Source organism: Prionailurus viverrinus, chromosome E1 (genome assembly GCF_022837055.1).
Source record: "Prionailurus viverrinus isolate Anna chromosome E1, UM_Priviv_1.0, whole genome shotgun sequence".
Classification (NCBI taxonomy): domain Eukaryota; kingdom Metazoa; phylum Chordata; class Mammalia; order Carnivora; family Felidae; genus Prionailurus; species Prionailurus viverrinus.
Window position 1 is genome coordinate 41765869 of NC_062574.1, and position 18256 is coordinate 41784124.

Genomic DNA, 18256 nt, shown 5'->3' on the forward strand with positions numbered 1-18256 from the left:
GAAATGAATCCACAGTGTATTTGCATTTAATTATCACCTCCGGTTGCCTACGTGTTAGGAGACATTATGAAATACAAAAATTGTATTTCCCTAATATTCTGCAAGGGACCTCCAGTGTAATGATGATGGGCTTTCAAATTATGTGTACTTTTCGCGTGTTGTCATTCATTCGTTCATTCACTATTGACCGAACACTCTCTATTCACCTGCCATTTGATATATAATTAATCGTACCTCTTTCCTTTGATTAGGAAATCTAACCAACGAAAGCACGTAGCTGTACTGGGTTTGTTCTACACCAGATTTACCATTACAGAATTCTGTCATTTTAGCCAGTTAGTTTTCCTTTCTCTCCTTCATATTTCTTATCTTTAAAAGAATTTTGAACAAAGCCACCATTTGGATTCAGGCTGACATTCAGGCTTAATGAATGATGATGCAAATAATTCTAACCATCTAACAAATGTTTCAGCCAAAATTGTAGATCCTGGCATCTACTCCTCTGGACTCTTCTAAAGGGCAGAGACAGTTATTGTTATTAAGGGATTATCCAAGAGCAACAACATGATCAATTCACTGCCTCCAGATGTTTCTCTGCACCTTTGCCCTCATTCTTTCCCCTTTGTCCCTTTGTACAAGTGGTTAATCCTGGACTTTTTAAAAGAGAGAGACAGGGGCGCCTGGGTGGCTCAGGCGGTTAAGTGTCCGACTTCAGCTCAGGTCACGATCTCACGGTCCGTGAGTTCAAGCCCCGCGTTGGGCTCTGGGCTGATGGCTCAGAGCCTGGAGCCTGCTTCCGATTCTGTGTCTCCCTCTGTCTGACCCTCCCCCATTCATGCTCTGTCTCTCTCTGTCTCAAAAAACAAATAAACGTTAAAAAATAAATAAATAAATAAATAAATAAATAAAATAAAAGAGAGAGACAGTGCATGCGGGGGAGGGGCAGAGAGGGAGAGAGAGAATCCCAAGCAGGCCCCTCACTGTTAGTGCAGAGCCCGACATGGGGCTCAAACCCATGAAACCACGAGATCATGACCTGAGCCCAAATTAAGAGTTGGACGCTTCACTTACTGAGCCTCCCAGGCAACCCCCTTGACTTTTTAAAAACCTATTCGATGTGTTGATCTCATTAGTAACTTTCATAATTTTTGCAGCTTTATTGAAGTATGATTGACAAATAAAAATTGCATACATATACAATGTGATGTTTTGATATGTGCATACATTGTGAGGTATTACCACCATCGAGCTAATTAACATATCATCACGTCACATGGTTATCATTTTTTCTGCGTGCTTGTGTGTGTGTGTGTGTGTGTGTGTCCTGAAAATACTTGAGACCTATTATCTTAGCAAATTCCAAGCATACAATACATTATTATTAACTACAGTCACCACAGTGTATGTTAGGTGTCCAGAACTTAGTCATGTTATACCTGAGAGTTTGTACCCCGTGACTATCATCTCCCATTCCTCCTACTCCCCCAGCCCTCGGTAACCATCATTTTATTCTCTGGTACCATTCTTTTGACTTCTTTAGATGTCACGTATAAATTAGATCATGCAGTGTTTGTCTTTCTGTGTCTGCTTTCTTTCACCGAGCATAATGTCCTCCATAAGGTTCATCCACGTTGCTGCAAATGGCAGAATTTCCTTCTTTCCTAAAGACTAAGTAAGATTCCCTATATCTCACATTTTCTTTATCCATTCCCCCGCTGGTGGATACTTAGGTTGTTCCCATATCTTGGTTACTGTGAATAATGGCCGCAATGTGCGCAGGAGTGCAGAGAGTGATTTTCTTTCCTTTGGATATGCAACCACAAGTGGGAATGCTGGATTATGTGGGGTGAAGAAAGCCTTGGCATTCAGTTTTGAACAGCAGATGCACAGGTGCAAGACACAAACCCCGCCTGTGACTGACTATAAAAGGAGGGAGAAGAAAATGAGCTAGCATTTCGACCCCAACTATTTATGAGTCCCTTGTGTGCGTCAGATACTGGGGTGGGTGCTTTGCTGCCTCTGTGAATAACACAGATCATTGCTTTTATGAACTCATGTTCTTTTAACTTGCAAGGTGATAAAAATAAAAATTTACGACCCAGTGACTTCCCTATTGTGACACTCTGGGCAGATTTTTAAAAATATAGATGTCCTGGTCCCACCACTGGTGAACTGAATCAGAATCTCTCAGAGTTGAATTGTGCTTGGTATTTTTTAAGTTCTCAAGGTCCTTTTTACATACAGCCAGGGCTAAGAACTGCTGAGCTAAGTGAGTATCATGCCAGACCCATTTAGGAAATAGCTTTCTAAGCAAGTCTTTAAAAAGAAACAAACTATAAGCTTAAACCATAGTGGAGTTCAAAGATCAGTGATCCTATAAACAAAATTTAAGCTGTAGTTCTGACCAGTCAAGTAGCAAGAAATAACTAATTGGGCCATTGGCAATGACCTTGTTTATTTCCTTCCTGTTGATGCCCCAAATAGTTTTTCAAATATAAATAACACGTGTGTTAGGAGATTTGTTTTAGGAAACAATGTTCGTTGTGTCACTACTCACTTGGCAAAATTTTCTCAAAATAAATCGTCAGTGCCATATAGAGGAAAAGATCAAAAGCCAACATGAAATTTGTTGCTACGATCAGATTTGAATAGTCTGATGGATCAGGAAATGCATTAGAATTCAAGTCATTCTCCAAACGTAAGAGCTGAAAATTAAAAAGAAATTAATTTAAGGAACTTAGGTTGATGATAAATTTTGAACAGTTCAGTTTGGCAGAAATATAAAATAGCTACTTTTTGCCCTATCCTGGGAGTACAAAGTTGAATGAAACTGCATACGTTAAAATTCTCAAACCTTTGGAAGGCATAGGCGTGTGACCAAGTATAACGAAATTTAGTAATTACTGTGATTCAACTATGTACCAAGTGAAAATGGAGCATTAGGAGGAGGAAGGGAAGTATGGGGAAAAATGACATTTGAGCTTAACCTTAGATAAATTTTTGCCAAATAGGACAAAGGTATGGTCCTGCTCGAAAATTACTACAGGAGAAGGAGTTCATGCTCTTGGGGGGGAAAAAAAAAAGAAACCCACACAAAAAAATTGGTGTGTTTAAGGAGAACCAGTGGAAAAAGTGGGCTTGTCTATAATGTTCAAGTTAATGGGTCTTCTATAATTAATAATCCTTTCCTTAAGAATTATGTATGTAATGATCAACATTGCCATTTAATTGGAGGGACAGCAAAGTGAGTTCACGGTGAGAATCAGATAAAGACAAAGGACATTTGATGAGCAGAAACGTAATTCACTGGTCAATTCATGTATTTTCAAGAGGTTTTTTAACTTTTAATTTTCTTTTACATGGTGCTTTGGACCATCAATCACTAAGCCATTCAATTACTAAGTCAAAGTACAAACTGGAATAACGATTTAGACTTAGATTTGCAGCATCAGGTACATATTTAATTAATAGTCAAAGGAAATGCTTTAGATTGTCTCTAATGAATTATATATTGATCTTCCATTTTTTCACTCACCAAATGGCTTATTTTGCTGAGCTCAGTGTATCCAAAGCTTTACAAGTTCACCTTTGCAATTTCCAAGTGTTGTGCACTGGGGCTTTAAATCTTACAATGCTCATCATAGAGACGATAGACAACTGAATTCCAGAGGGGAAAGATGCTTAGGAAATGCCATCAATAAACAATCAGACTGTTTCTCACCTGGGCCATTCCAAGCGTGAAGGCAAAGGGGCTCAGAAAACTTAAAATCCACTCCAAGGATGTAGGAAGGTGCCTGTACAATGCCGTAAATCCCAAACTCCCCCAAAAGACGGTAAGAAGGAACACGACCAGACCAGTGAGGAAAGATTTCTTTACCAAGACGCTCATGAGAAAAGCCAAAGCTATCTAAAATGAGAGAAGATCCATTTGCTTGACATTTCTCTAAGGATTATCATTAGCATAACAAAATAAAGGATTTAATACACAAAATTAGAGTTACATCTTTTTTATCTATAATACAAAACTATTCTCTACAAATTGCACTATAAGCCGGCATTACGAAACACTATAGGTCACACATATAGATGTTCTCAGGCAAATAGCAGACAGTGATGAAAAGGGACATGGAGAATAATTAACCTAATTGGAAACCAACACTTGATCCTTAGGGTCAGAGCTGAATGGAAAGCAATTTAGTTCACCAACTCACCAGAGACAGTCCATAGAGGAAAAAAAGGATAAAGATCGCCACGAAGCCAGTCAGAATGACAAACTGGACAGATTTTATAACAAGTGCCGATAAAAGGGCCATAATGAAGACGAAGACGGCATAGAGTAAACCCCAGGAGAGCCTAATGTGGAAACAAGATTTTATTTTAGTATTTCCCGTTTCATTGAAAGGAGGACCTGGGATCGATGCGAACATTATTCATGGGTTCACTCATCCTTTTGGTAGATATTTATTGAATTTTAGGGTATGTAAATACAAGGAAAATGTGTTGGGAAGAATTCTTTAGCAATTAGGAATATTCGTCTTCCTAAAATTAATTTCATAAATACACACCCATAAATACATGCACACACACGTAGCATTGTGGAGAAAAGGAGAAAATAGTCTTCCAGTCTGATTGATTTTGGTTCAAACATTTTTCTCTGCTGTAGTCATACTCTGTGACCTCGGGCAAACTTTGTTACCCCTCATTGTTTTGTTACTGCTCTGGACAATAGGAGTAATATTACAGTATTAGATCAATGAAGTCATGTCTAGGCAGGACCCTGTCCTAGTACAGAGTAACCCCTCCATGCATCTCAGATCTTTTTTTTTTTTTTTTTGGTTTAGTTTATTTATTTACTTTGAGAAAGAGAGGGAGAGACAGAATCCCAAGCAGGCTCCGCGCTGTCAGCACAGAACCCAACACGGGGCTTGAACTCATGAACTGTGAGATCATGACCTGACCCGAAATCAGGAGCTGGATGCTTAACTGACTGAGCCACCCAGGCGCCCTGAATCTCAGATCTTTTCTACTCTCTGGGGCCTGTCTAGGGGTGAGGAGCTTTATGAATTTCCTCAGAGTTAAAAAAAATTCCTCCTTCTGTGTAGTGCTGTCACTTTCTCTTTTTGCGGAAGCTTTCTTCTTTCTCTGGATGCGTACACCAAAAAGTCTACATACTTGGTCTCTAACTCCATCCATTTACTGTTAAGCTAGGATAGTTCACTTTCCTTTCTTCAATTCTTTTCTCATGTGGATTAATATTCTTTGAAGGATATAATGAAATAATAAAAGACAAAGATAGCAGCAAAACCAACAAAATAATAGCCCACACATATAGCAATTACTCCATGCTGGACCGTGTTTTACAAACTTAGCAAATATCGAATCACGTTATGCCCACCACAGCTCTACGCAGAAACACCATTATTTCCTTCATTTTATACACAAAGAACCTACTGAACAAAGATGTCAAGTAACTATGTTTCAAGTCCAGGCATCGCGCTCTAGAGTCATTAGATTTCACTGCTTGGCCATACTTCCCTCCAATATTAACTCAATGAAGAGTTCAATAGGGGTGCCTGGGTGGCTCGGTTAAGCATCAGACTCTTGGTTTCGGCTCAGGTCATGATCTCACGGTATGGAGTTCAAGCCCGGCATCAGGATCTCTCTCTCTCTCCTCCTCCCTTGCTCGCATGCTCTCTTTCTCTCAAAATAAACAAACTTACTTAAAAAAGAGTTCAATATTAATCCATAGGGTTTTCTTCCAGATTCCAAATTTGTCGCCCTTCCCATATTCCGCCTGGCCTCCTAGTGTCTCTGTTATTTTACCTTCCCCTCGTGATGAACATCACGTCTATGCTTTTTCAGTCATGCTCAGGTTCTCTCTCAACACAGGGCTTTGTCCATCCTTGCAATTACCCAGCTTCCAAGATTTTAAATTCAAACTACACAGCCCCTATTCGCCATCTCATACAGCTGACTTGTTCCCTCAAATATATCCATCATGCTAGATCTTCAGTCTCAAGAGAGCTCTAATCCTTGACTTCTTTTTTCCCCTTTCAGTATCATCCTGGCTTGACTTCCACGGCCGCCTGGCTTAGATACCCAAATGTACCATTTCTACCTTGAGTCTCTTACCAGTAGACTCAACGGCCGTCCCTCACTATTTCTACCTCACAGACACCTCACAAACCCAACCCTGATGTTTCTTCTTCAGTCCAAAAAGCCTAGTAATCCACAGCCTTATCCTGACAAGCATTACATCAAGGAGAATTTACCCCATTCATAGGGAAGAGCTGGAAAATCATTAAGTTTGAGTGCTGATGCTTTGAAGAAGCCCACTTTCCCCGAATCCCGACATTCACTCATTTGTGCTACACTTTACTCACCAGAATGCCGAATCTCGAAGACCCATCATTCTCATCAAGCCCTTCATCTTCTTCCTCTCCCTTGTGACGTTAATAGATGCATAATAAATGAACGAGGAAAAGGAAATGATGCAGAAGAAAATGAAGAAATCAGTGGCAACACCTCCTTGATAAACAAAAGGATGTATCTTCATATTTTTTCCAGTGACAGACATCAATTCCTCCATTACTGAATGATTTGTTGTGGTCTGAGGAAATACATCAGTAAACAAAATTTGTATTTTAATGGATAGCACGTTCATTTCCTTTTCAATCGTCTGTTTTCCTCTGAATACGTAACTGGTCGGTCTGGCTGTGACGCTAGCCTAACTTTTTACTCCCTTCTTCCACCACTGGCCCACTTGGAGCCTTGATTCCAGGCATTCTGAGGTTCTCACAGTTCTCCAAATTTACTGTGTGTTTTATCACCACCCCGCCTAACACTGCCCTACAACGTGCTTGAAGTGCCTTTATGACCTTACGTACCTGGCAAATCTTACCTTAAGCTTCAGTTTTAATGTTACTTCGATTAGGAATTCTTCCATGGCATTCTAGGCTGAGAAGTTTTGCTTGTTTACTTACTTGTTTACTTTCTTCATATCTCCTTCTCCCATTCTACTAAGATTCTTATTAAATGCCTGGCTTCCTGACAAGGTTGAGTCCTTGGGAGAGAAAATTTCTCTTCCATGTATGTCTATTGCCCCCATGGCATATCAACTTAAATACACTTCGATCTAAAGAAACCAGTGATCAGAGCACCTGGGTGGCTCAGTCAGTTGAGCATCAGGCTCTTGATTTCGGCTCAGGTCATGATCTCACAGCTTGCGGGTTCGAGTCCCTCATTGGGCTCCATGCTGTTAGTGTGGGATTCCCTCCTGGGTTTCTCGGGATTCTCTCTGTCTCACTGTCTCTCTGCCCCTCCCCCCGCTTGCACACACATATTCTGTCTCAAAAATAAATAAATAAAACTTAGGAAAAAAAAAAAAAGAAAAGAAAACGAAACCAGTGATCAAGCGAAAGAATAAGGCTACCCATTTCTGTATTCTTCCATGAAACTTTTGAGGCTTCTCATACCGTTGATCTGCATGGAACGTTAGTTAGCTGGGAACATTTGTACTCACTTCTATAATAGCAGCATTGATAGCGGCTTGAAGAGCCAGAAAACCTTTTTCCCAGTATTGTGAAACTTGGCAGCTAACCTCTTCAGTACTCATTTCAAAACAATGACCTTTAAAGAAAAAAGATGATGGATGGTTTCAGCTCGGATCGCAGGAGACAGTGCACTTTACAATGGCTACAGATTCCAAATGTTATTTTGACTCAAGGCCTAAGAAAATATAAATGGGGGGGGGGGGGGCGCCTGGGTGGCTCAGTCGATTAAGTGTCTGACTTCGGCTCAGGTCATGATCTCGCAACTTGTGATTTCAAGCCCCGCATTGGGCTCTGTGCTGACAGCTCAGAGCCTGGATCCCGCTTCGGATTCTGTATCTCCCTCCCTCTCTCTCTGTTCCTCTCCCACTCATACTCTGTCTCACTGTCTCTCTCTGTCAAAAATAAAGAATAAAAAAAATAAAAAAAAAAAGAAAATATAAATGGGAGTAATGATTCTCAAAGCAGGGCAGGTAGAGTCCTTGTAGGGAACATTCTGCATTAAATGAGAATTCACCATGCTTTCTTCCACTACCTTCCGTGCTTCTTCACCCATCGAGAATCTTGTTGAGGGGGTACCTGGGTGGCCAAGTCACTTAAGTGTCTGACTTCAGCTCAGGTCACGATCTCGTGGTTTGTGAGTTCAAGCCCTGCATCAGCTCTATACTGACATCTCAGAGCCTTGAGCCTGTTTCAGATTCTGTGTCTCCCTCTGTCTCTCTGCCCCTCCCCTGTGCTCTCTCTCTCTCTCTCTCAAAACTAAACATTAAAAAATTAAAAAAAAAAAGAATCTTGTTGAGCTCTTCTCTTCACGATTTTGTATTGTCAAAACAAAATCTTTTGTGTTTCCGAAGATTAGTAGGTCTCATACGGATTGAGAACTAAAGCTTTGCCTAGCGTTAAATACACCACAGGCAGTAATGAGCAACTGGGAGTTTGGAGGGCATGACCTACTATGTTTAAATCATGTCAATCGGAACATCTTTTGAAGAAAAAACTCTTACCAAAAAAAAAAAAAAAAAAGAAAAAGAAAAAGAAAAAAAAGCCGATCAGTCCATTGAGTATGAAACTGCATTAAAGAGACACTATTTATGGGGCACCTGGGTGGCTTAGTCACTTAAGCGTCTGACTTCGGCTTGGGTCATGATCTCACAGTTTGTGAGTTTGAACCCTGCATTGGGTTCTGCGCTGACAGCTTAGAGCCTGGAGCCTGGAGCCTACTTTGGATTTTGTGTCTCTCTTTCTGTGTCAAAACTAAATAAACCCTTAAAAAAAGAGACATTATTTAATATGAAAAATTAAAATTGAATATTGGAATTATGTGTGAGTTTCATTAAAATTTTAACCGTTTAAAAATCATTTCAAAATAGTTCAGGCCTAAAGTGATGAACACATAGGTACCCGTGGCCAAATTTTAAAAATAAACAAATCATTACAAATACAATTGCAAACCCCAGTATATTGCCTAGGATCTAATTGCTTTTCCCAGCACCGAGTTCCTAATTGGCTCACTGCTTTCCTGAACTTTGTGTTCACGTATGGCTTTAAGCTTTTACAATGTATCTCAAAACTATACATGTAATTTAAAACTTTTGGGGCATCTGGGTGGCACAGTCGGTTCAATGTCTGACTTCTGCTCAGGTCATGATCTCATGGCCCGTGAGTTCAAGCCCTGCATTGGGCTCTATGCTGGCAGCCAGAGGCTGGAGCCTGCTTCCGATTCTGGGTCTCCCCCTCTCTCTCTCTGCCCCTCCCCTACTAGCAATCTGTCTCTCTCTCTCTCAAAAAAATAAATAAATATTAATTTTTTAAAAATTATTTATATCTTGCATCTCATTACAGTGATCGTTCTGTATTTTGTTTCATTTATTCTATATTATGATTTTGAAATTTATGGCCTTATTTTTTCTTCTTATGATTGTGTAGAACCACATTGAAAGAAAATAATTCAATGTATTTATCCATTCTCTTATTGATAATTTGGTTAGGTTTTTTTTTTCTTTTTACTATTGCAAAGAAAAAAAAAGGTTACTGTTATGAAAGTCCTTATATATGTCTTCTCATAATATGTGTGTATCAGTCAGGATAGTCTACAATATGCCTAGTAACAAACAACCCTCAGATCTCAATGTCTTTTCACAGCAAAAGTTTACTTCTCAGGCTATAGATTCAGCACAGATCTTTGGAAGGAGGGGTGCAAGGTCCTCTGTTTCACATCTAAGGGTCCCAAGGTGACAGGGTTTCTATCTAGCTTGCAGAAGTATGTGAGGAAAGGTTGTAGAGAACTCACATCTGCTTTTCAATGCTTTGAGTCTAGGTATCTAATTATAGCTAAAAACAATTATTCTATGCCCTCAGGAAGGAGAGGAGAATAGGCTGCAAATCTTCAATAGGCATGAGATTTTCCCTAATAAAATTCCTATGATGCTGGGTTACGGGTGATACACATCTTCAAAGTAATAATTAAAGTTCTCAATTTTTGTGGAATTAAAATACTTTATAACAATTGGATTTTCTTTGTTACAGATCCTTGTCAATACTTTGTATTGTTCTATTTACTGTTCTTTGCCAATCTGGTTAAACGTGGTTTCACAATGCATTTGCCTGAATGCTAATGCAGGTAAACATCTGTCCATGTGTTTATTCTGGATCTGTGTTTCTCCTTCTACAAAGTTCCTATTTATATCTTTCACTTCTTTCCTATTTCTACGTGTTTTCCCCCTTATTCATCCAAAGAAAATCTTTCTATATTCTGGTTATTGACCTTTTGTTAGTTTTATTTGTTTAAAAAAAATTTTTTTTTAAACGTTTTATTTATTATTGAGAGATAGACACAGAGCGTGAGCAGGGGAGGGGCAGAGAGAGAGGGAGACACAGAATCTGAAGCAGGCTCTAGGCTCCGAGCTGTCAGCACAGAGCCCGACACGGGGCTCGAACTCAAAAACCACAGATCATGACCTGAGCCGAAGTCAGATGCTTAACCGACGGAGCCACCCAGGTGCCCCATTGTTAGTTTTATTTGTATAAACATTTCATCACAAGTTTTGCCTTTACTTTTCACTCTCTCTCTGAGGTCTTTTGGTGAAGGTAATTCTTTAATTTTTATCTAGTTGAATTTAGCCGTCTTTTCTTTTGTAGTTGATGCATTTTTTGCTTTAAGAATTCTATTTTATCCAACAGTTATAAATATACTCTCCTATATTGACTTCTAGACAGTTTATAGTAATTTGTTTTCCATTGAGTTCTGTACTTGGAATTGACTGTTAAGTATGAGATAATTTCATTTTATTCTTTATGGAGAGAGAATTTTCCCAGCACTGATCACAATGTCTTCTCAGTCATATGTTAGTTTTCATGTTTAGGTGAGACTTTTCCAGGTTTCCTTCTGTTTCATTGGTCTTTTACTATGGCAATAGCATTCTGTGTTAATTACTTATAATTTCACTCTTTTAAAGACCATCTTGGCTTTTTTTCTTGTCCACTTCTTCACTGAGTATAGAGTCTCCTCAAGTTCCACATTAATATAGAAATTTTCATCTCATTTAAACCCCAGATCTTCTCACCTCTCCTCATGCAGCTAAAACCTAAATCTCTTCGTTACTGAGACTGGCAAAACCATACAGTATTAATAATAATCAATCAGTTTGGATTTGGTGACTTCTTCATTTTGGGCCCTCAAGAATAAACTTACTCAGACACTTGAAGAGAAGTTTATTCTGTTTTATCCATAAACAAATATACTTTCCTTTGAAATTAATATATTACAACTGCATATTACATATAATAGATATGTATACATATACATGCATGTGTATACATATACACGTATCTGTGTAAATATATTATATATGTACATATAATACACGTGTATATAATGTACATATATGTATATGTACATATGGGTATATGTACATATAATACACGCGTATAACACACGTGTATAATACATGTACATATAATACACGTGTACAATACATGTATAAATATATGTACATATGTATAACCATATATAATAACCATCTAATACAGGACATTAATAAACACCAAAACCACTATACATTTTTAAAATGTGTTGATTATCCTACTGACATCACATCACAGGCAGGGGTTTTTAAATTTGCTGTGCTAACATATGTTCCCATGTACAGCCTATAACATAATTGTAATCGAGAGCAGTGGAACTGGGTAGCTAGCTAGTTACCTGTATGTTCCCTGTGTTCCTTGATTGTTGGGATTCTGTATCCCAGCGAGAATTTCAAATGATACGAGAATGTATTAGAAAAGCTGACTTGTATTATTTCTGCAAGATAATGTGTCCTTAATTCTTGAATATCTTCTTCACTGGACAGTCCCAAGACTTCTCTATCTGCCATTACAAGAAAGGAATATATTGATTAGTAAATTACAAGAGATCAACTTTAGGAGGCCAAGTTAAATTGCTTATTAGAGCTTTCACCGGAAATAAAACAAAATCAAATATCACCGTTGAGTAAGTCAGGAGGAGTAAAATTTGGGAACAGACATTGCTAACGTTCATCTAGACACATTCGGAAGGACTCCATGAAAATTAGTTATTTTATTTTCATTTGTAGTTCTTGAACCAATTTCAATCACGTACAATATTACTCCATTCCAATTAAACTATTCACATAAGAATTAGCTTTGCAATAAATCTCCAATGGTAGTAAACACATGCATATATCTTTTTTTTAAATCACAGTTAGTCTCTGGCTTAGTCTCTGGTTTACAGCAGGTAGAAATGATTATAAAAATTCTTTTTCCTTTAATAATCCTGACAGTATGCTAAATAGACTAAAAACAAGAGTGAGAAATTTAAAAAAATATGTCGACTATGTTGACATCACTAAAAGAATCCCTCTTTGCTGCAGATAGTGTATTCAACACCATACAGATGTCTCATTAAGACTGAAAAGATGAGAAGGAATACAAAGAGAGTCCTGGGTTGGATGGGAGTGTTGAAGATGAAGTCAAAAAAGAAGGCAGCATGTATTTTGATAAAACTACTTTTTTTTCTCTGGAATCTATTCCTTAAACTCATGTGATCCTGAGCAAGTCACATAACCTTTATTACTCAATCTCCACTGTTTGTAAAATAAACATAATAATATCTATTTTTAGTAGTACAGAATATTACTAGAGTATAAAAAAGTAAAATACATAATAACAATATGATAGAATCATATTCTATTACTACAGAATAAAGTCTCTATAAAAATCTAGCACACGATAGCATTTAATGAATATTTACAATTTTAGTTACACTATGACACAAAGATAATGCGTTCATTGTAAAGATAAACTTGATGTAAAGACCCTGTGCGCAGTAGTCATTTAATGAATATTTATTAACTGTTGCAGGGGACTTTGAACCAGGGTGTTGCTGAGAGGCACAAATTCATAGCGTTGTGACTTCCTAGGAGGACATCTGTGAACCAAGGCAAACATGTGTTGGGATAGACAAGGAGACTACACCTTAGGTGGAGAGCGATCAGGCTATGATCTTGAATCAGAAGTGGGGTCAGTGTTTGCAGGCGAGATGCACAGTGTAAACATTCCAATTTGGAGGGAAGTAAGGCGGAGGTGGTTGGTGAAGCGTGATGGGAAAACAAGTTTGGCTGTAAACCATCCACCTGTCCTGGAAGTGCGCAGCGAAGCATGGACAGGAAGGAAAAGCCCAACATAATTTGGGAACTGTGACCACAGAACCTCCAAATATAGATTACAGACAGGTGGACTTCTGGATACTCAATACAGTTAAGGAGTCAGAATCCAAGCACAAAATTAATGGTTACATAAGCTGTACCAGCATCATGGACATAAGGTGACAAAGAGAAGAGACATTTTATGGATTTCCAGGGACTGGGCAGAAAAAGACCCAAAAGTTCTCCTCACAGTAATACTTGTGGTGGAGAGTTATGGTGTTCAAAATTAACATGAAGTACCTTCCATGGCAGATTTTTATGTTCTTTTTAAAAATTGAGATATAATTCATAGAACACAAAATTCATCCTTTAAACTGTACAACTTCATGATTTCTAGCATATTCACAAAGTTGTGCAAGCTCTGATCCATTTTTAAATTATAACTCAACTCACAATTATAAGGCAATCACCATAGATTCCCCTTGGAGGTATGCATTTATATTTGCAAAGAATTGTTTTTAGTTGCCTGACATTCAGTCCCCCTTCTAGTAAACACTCCAAAATTCATCTGGGATACTGCCACTCTCCCACTCACATACCACGTGGTTTGGATGTGGTTTGCAAAGTGACGTAGGAAGCCAGCCAACGGGCAATGACAATAGTATATTCTTCTATCCAATGAGATTAGTTCTTGGTGGACCGAGACCAACATTAATCCACAGTAACCATTTTTCCAACGGGTCTAATCTCTGAAATTATTTTGAACTGTTCTGTACGCTTTTCACAGGGGTTGTTTGTGGTAGGGCTTAAATCTGGAGATTCTACAGACTAAGTCAGCTTCTGTTTGGGGGGAGCCAACCTGAGAATGAGGCCAGCACACAATACTACAGACCTAAGAATTGGAGACGTATTTCTTCCTTTGTTGTTGACACATCTCTATCCGTACTCTTTTCCTTTAAGCGTCTAGCACCCCCCCTTTTTTTGAGACAAGCTGAATTGGGATTCTCTCGTTCTCAACTGAAATAGTCATGAAAACCATAGCATTGTTTATCGTATCTTGACTATGGTGATAATGTGGCTCAGAGAAGTTGATGACTTGCAAAACGCAATGCAAACCCAGTCATAGAAACACTTTTAGTCAAGCGTTCTTTGACTCTAAGACTAGTGCTCTTGCCTCTGCACCAGGCTGCTTCTCCTCTGATTTAAAAAAATTAGTTTTCAGGGAAGTGATCCTGACAGTAATAATACTCTTATTTTTCTTTTTTCTTTTTTTAATATACGAAATTTATCGCCAAATTGGTTTCCATACAACACCCAGTGCTCATCCCAAAAGATGCCCTCTTCAATACCCATCACCTCCCCTCCCCTCCCTCTTACCCCCCATCAACCCTCAGTTTGTTCTCAGTTTTTAAGAGTCTCTTATGCTTTGGCTGTCTCCCACTCTAACCTCTTTTTTTTTTCCTTCCCCTCCCCCATGGGTTTCTGTTAAGTTTCTCAGGATCCACATATTTACTCTTATTTTTCATCGATAAGTATCTTAACACGGAAGCGTGGAAATCTGAAACACACAATGAATACTCACTCCTCCATAGAATCCTCAAATATAGTAAAGCTGTTTTTTGGTAGTAAAAAGGTGGAGAAAGAATTCCTATAATCAAACTCAAGGAAAGACTAGCTGTTTTTGTCACTCATCACAAGCAAACGCTGGAGGGAGAGCCTCATTTTAGTAATAATGCTTCCACGGCAATGTCAACGATTTCCTTAACACTCCGGCTTTTCAAAGTCTGCCAAACTCTATATTCCATGCTTCCCCAAATCCTATGCAAGATCAAGAGTTCTCTCTTGAGAGACTGTGCACTCCAATTTCACATAATCTAGAAAATCTGACAAGTAACGTGGTTTATCCACTGAAATGCAAATTAAATGCACGCATCTAAAGTCACTTGAACCAAATATTGCCATCAGAAACATTTCTCTTTGGTTGCCAGAAAACTCACCTTTCATGAAGGAGGCTAAGGCTACTTTGTCCATGATCTGCTGGGTTACGTTGGTGACCGGTGTGAATGCAATAGCAAATGTAGTATCATTGAATGAACCTACTGGTCCCAGCTCCATGGAGGGCAGTGAAGAAAAATCATGAGCTTCATGATAAATAGGATATTCATACAAAAAAAGCAGTAGGAGCAATGAGCTTAGCCATTCCTACACAATCCAAGACAAAGAATAAAGAAAATTATGAGTTTGAATCAGTTATCCACAATCATTTGGGCATACAGTTTGTCTCATTCATCTTTCTGATCTCAATGTATGCCACATTAGGAACTGTTTAAAATATGTACCTTACAAATTTCAGCAGTCTAATTCCATTGAGTTATTCGTAGGAATTCAAATGTATTGATCCACAGCACCAGTCTAAAGCATGCACTGATCATGGATGTATGAGACACAACAGTGGCGACCCAGCATACATTTTTACCAGTGGGCAGGAACTACTCACGCTGTATCTGATTCTGCTCAAAGCCTAGCGTTACATGAGACGGTTCGAGGGCACCTCTTCCTTAGCAATAATACATTGGCTACAAGGCAAGAGTCTGGTATTGGAAACTCCATACGATTCAGGCAACCGGAGAAGCTGTAACTACCTGATTTTAAAAAGACCCTGGAGTTTAACCAGGATTTTTGTTGTATGGTAGAATTATAGGGGCTGATACTAATTTTGTTCTTGGCACTAATGGCATTTCCAAGTTTTCCACTTGTTTGAAGAGAATAATGTACTTTTAAAAAGAGAAAGAGATTCAAAACCGAAAATACCCGCCAGCTACTTCCGGGGGTTGATTTACCGTGCCTTCAGAATCGCAGCATCTGGACCTGACGACTCATGACTAGGAACGCTAGCAAAAATGTGACCACTGACTTAAAAAATTTTTTTAAGTTTTTTTGAGACAGACAGCATGAGTGGGGGAAGGGCAGAGAAAGAGGGAGACCCAGAATGCAAAGCAGGCTCCAGGCTCCGAGCAGTCCGCACAGAGCCCGACGCGGGGCTCGAACCCACCGACCGCGAGATCATGCATGACCTGAGCCGAAGTCGGACGCTCGACCGACTGAGCCACCCAGGTGCCCCGTGACCATTGCCTTCTAAAACACTTATTGGATTTTCTATTGTTGGCCAGCTTCAGTGCTTTAAGACCTCGATTTAGGGTCTATGTCAAGAGAAATGTCTGCAGACAGATTGCAGTTTGAGGAACAGCTTCGTCTGCAACAGAAAGGTGGTTGTGTTTTGTTTTTGGAAGGGGAGATAAAGTATAGCTATTTCCCAAAGAATATACATTTTCGTCCTGTAAATATGAAGGGACAGGCATACCATTAAGGGCTCTCTCTTCATTCTCCATTTTTTAAGAAGGTTCTTGCATAATAATGCGCATGTTTGTTGACACACGCTTATCTCCCTCTTAATCATTTTGCCCTGTTTAATAAGAAAGACAAGACAATCACGTAAATGCAATGGCCTTAATGAGAAGAAATCTCCCCACAAACAAACAATCAAAACAGAGCAGGCTGATCGTTGCAGCGCTAGACATGAGCACTAGGAATTGAGAGTTCCAAAGTTAGCTTTTCATAACCCGCCGCCCTGGCTTTCTTTTCCTCCCACGTCCAAACGCTTTACTCCCTCATTTGTTCATCATGCATTGTGTCCATCATCATTTTCTTGCCTCTCAGCTCAAAAGTCATCCTTTGCAGCCCGCTCTGTGAAAGTGGATGTGGGCCCTAGACATATTTTCCTTTGCCAGCCGCCATGATGTAAAACTGTCAGGAGAAAGGACTGAAGAGGCATTTCGGGAAGAAGAGACTCTTCTTTTTGGTGTCAGAGGGGTTCATTTTCCTGGTTCTTACAGAATGTATTCCCCCCCCCCCCCCCGCTCAGAGGAAATGATTTGCTCCAGCGCAAAGCATCTGGATGGTACAGGTTTCACTGTGTGTTTCCAACAGCTCTTGACCACAGAGCAGTAATGCATCTGGGAGCCTGAGACAGCTGGAGCCTTTCCCCCAGACTTTTGTTTCCTTCTGCTCTCCTACTGCAAAGACACAGCACTCCAGTCCCTGTGCCCATAGCTTGACATTCAGGCTTCCCTGTCATCCCGTGGGCTGCAACAACATCCATCCAAACACACCTTATTTGACACAACATGACCCTTGCATGGAGTTAGCAATGGCCATCTACCATTAAGAATGCGGTGGGAAACCTCTCTGCCCCCGTTCTTAAGCAAAGGTGAGTTATTGCTGAGGTTTGCTTGGGAATCCAGCACTGATACAAAGCAGAGACAGGCTATCATCCAAGGAGGACAGAGGATGCTTTCACATATCCAAGACCTCCCAACAGATACAAGGATAGATCATACAACAGGCAACAAACCAAGTCTCAACAAACTGAAATTATACTAAGTTTCTTTTCTGACCATGAGAATAGGAAACTAGAAATGAGTAACAAAAGAAAAGCTGGAAGGACTTTGAATCAGTGATCAAAAACCTCCCAACAGGGGTGCCTTCGTGGCTCCGTTGGTTAAGCATCTAACTCTTAATTTTGGCTTAGGTCATGATCCCACGATTGTGGGATCAAGCCCCACAGTGGGCTCTGCACTGAGCATGGGGCCTACTTGAGATTCTCTCTCTCTCTCTCTCTCTCTCTCTCTCTCCCTCTGCCCCTGACTCGCTCATGTGCACACACTCTCCCTCTCTCCCTCAAATAAAAAAATAAAAAATTAAAATTAAACAACCTCCCCAAAAAGAAATGCCCAGGACCACACAGCTTCACTGAATTCTACCAAACATTCAAAAAAGAATGAATGCCAGTCCTTCTCAAAGACTTCAAAAACCTGAAGGGGAGGGTATACTTGCGGAATCATTCTATGAGGTCAGCATTACCCCAAGGCCAATGCCAGATATGGATACTATAAGAAGAGAAAATTACAGACCAATATCCCTAAGGAACATAGATGTAAAAACCCTCAACGAGATTTTAGCAAACTGAACACAACCACACATTAA

General features: G+C 39.5%; 1 protein-coding gene across 6 annotated transcripts in view; it reads right to left on the bottom strand.

Annotated features, from left to right (window-relative positions):
* Positions 1-18256, bottom strand: part of ABCA8 (ATP binding cassette subfamily A member 8) — an 86906-nt gene that overhangs the window by 47772 nt on the left and 20878 nt on the right. For 5 of the 6 annotated variants that reach the window (XR_007146926.1, XM_047833035.1, XM_047833032.1 and 2 more), the window contains 8 exons: positions 16575-16676; positions 15211-15415; positions 11752-11916; positions 7523-7629; positions 6384-6610; positions 4212-4353; positions 3722-3907; positions 2558-2705 (listed from right to left, as the gene is read on the bottom strand). Coding sequence is in view for 5 of the 6 variants with exons in the window: in XM_047833035.1 (XP_047688991.1) it covers positions 2558-2705; positions 3722-3907; positions 4212-4353; positions 6384-6610; positions 7523-7629; positions 11752-11916; positions 15211-15415; positions 16575-16670 (1276 nt within the window). In the remaining variant the exon portion in view is untranslated. Of the gene's footprint in view, positions 1-2557; positions 2706-3721; positions 3908-4211; positions 4354-6383; positions 6611-7522; positions 7630-11751; positions 11917-15210; positions 15416-16574; positions 16677-18256 lie in introns of those variants that run through there. The other variant, XM_047833037.1, reaches the window with a different exon arrangement.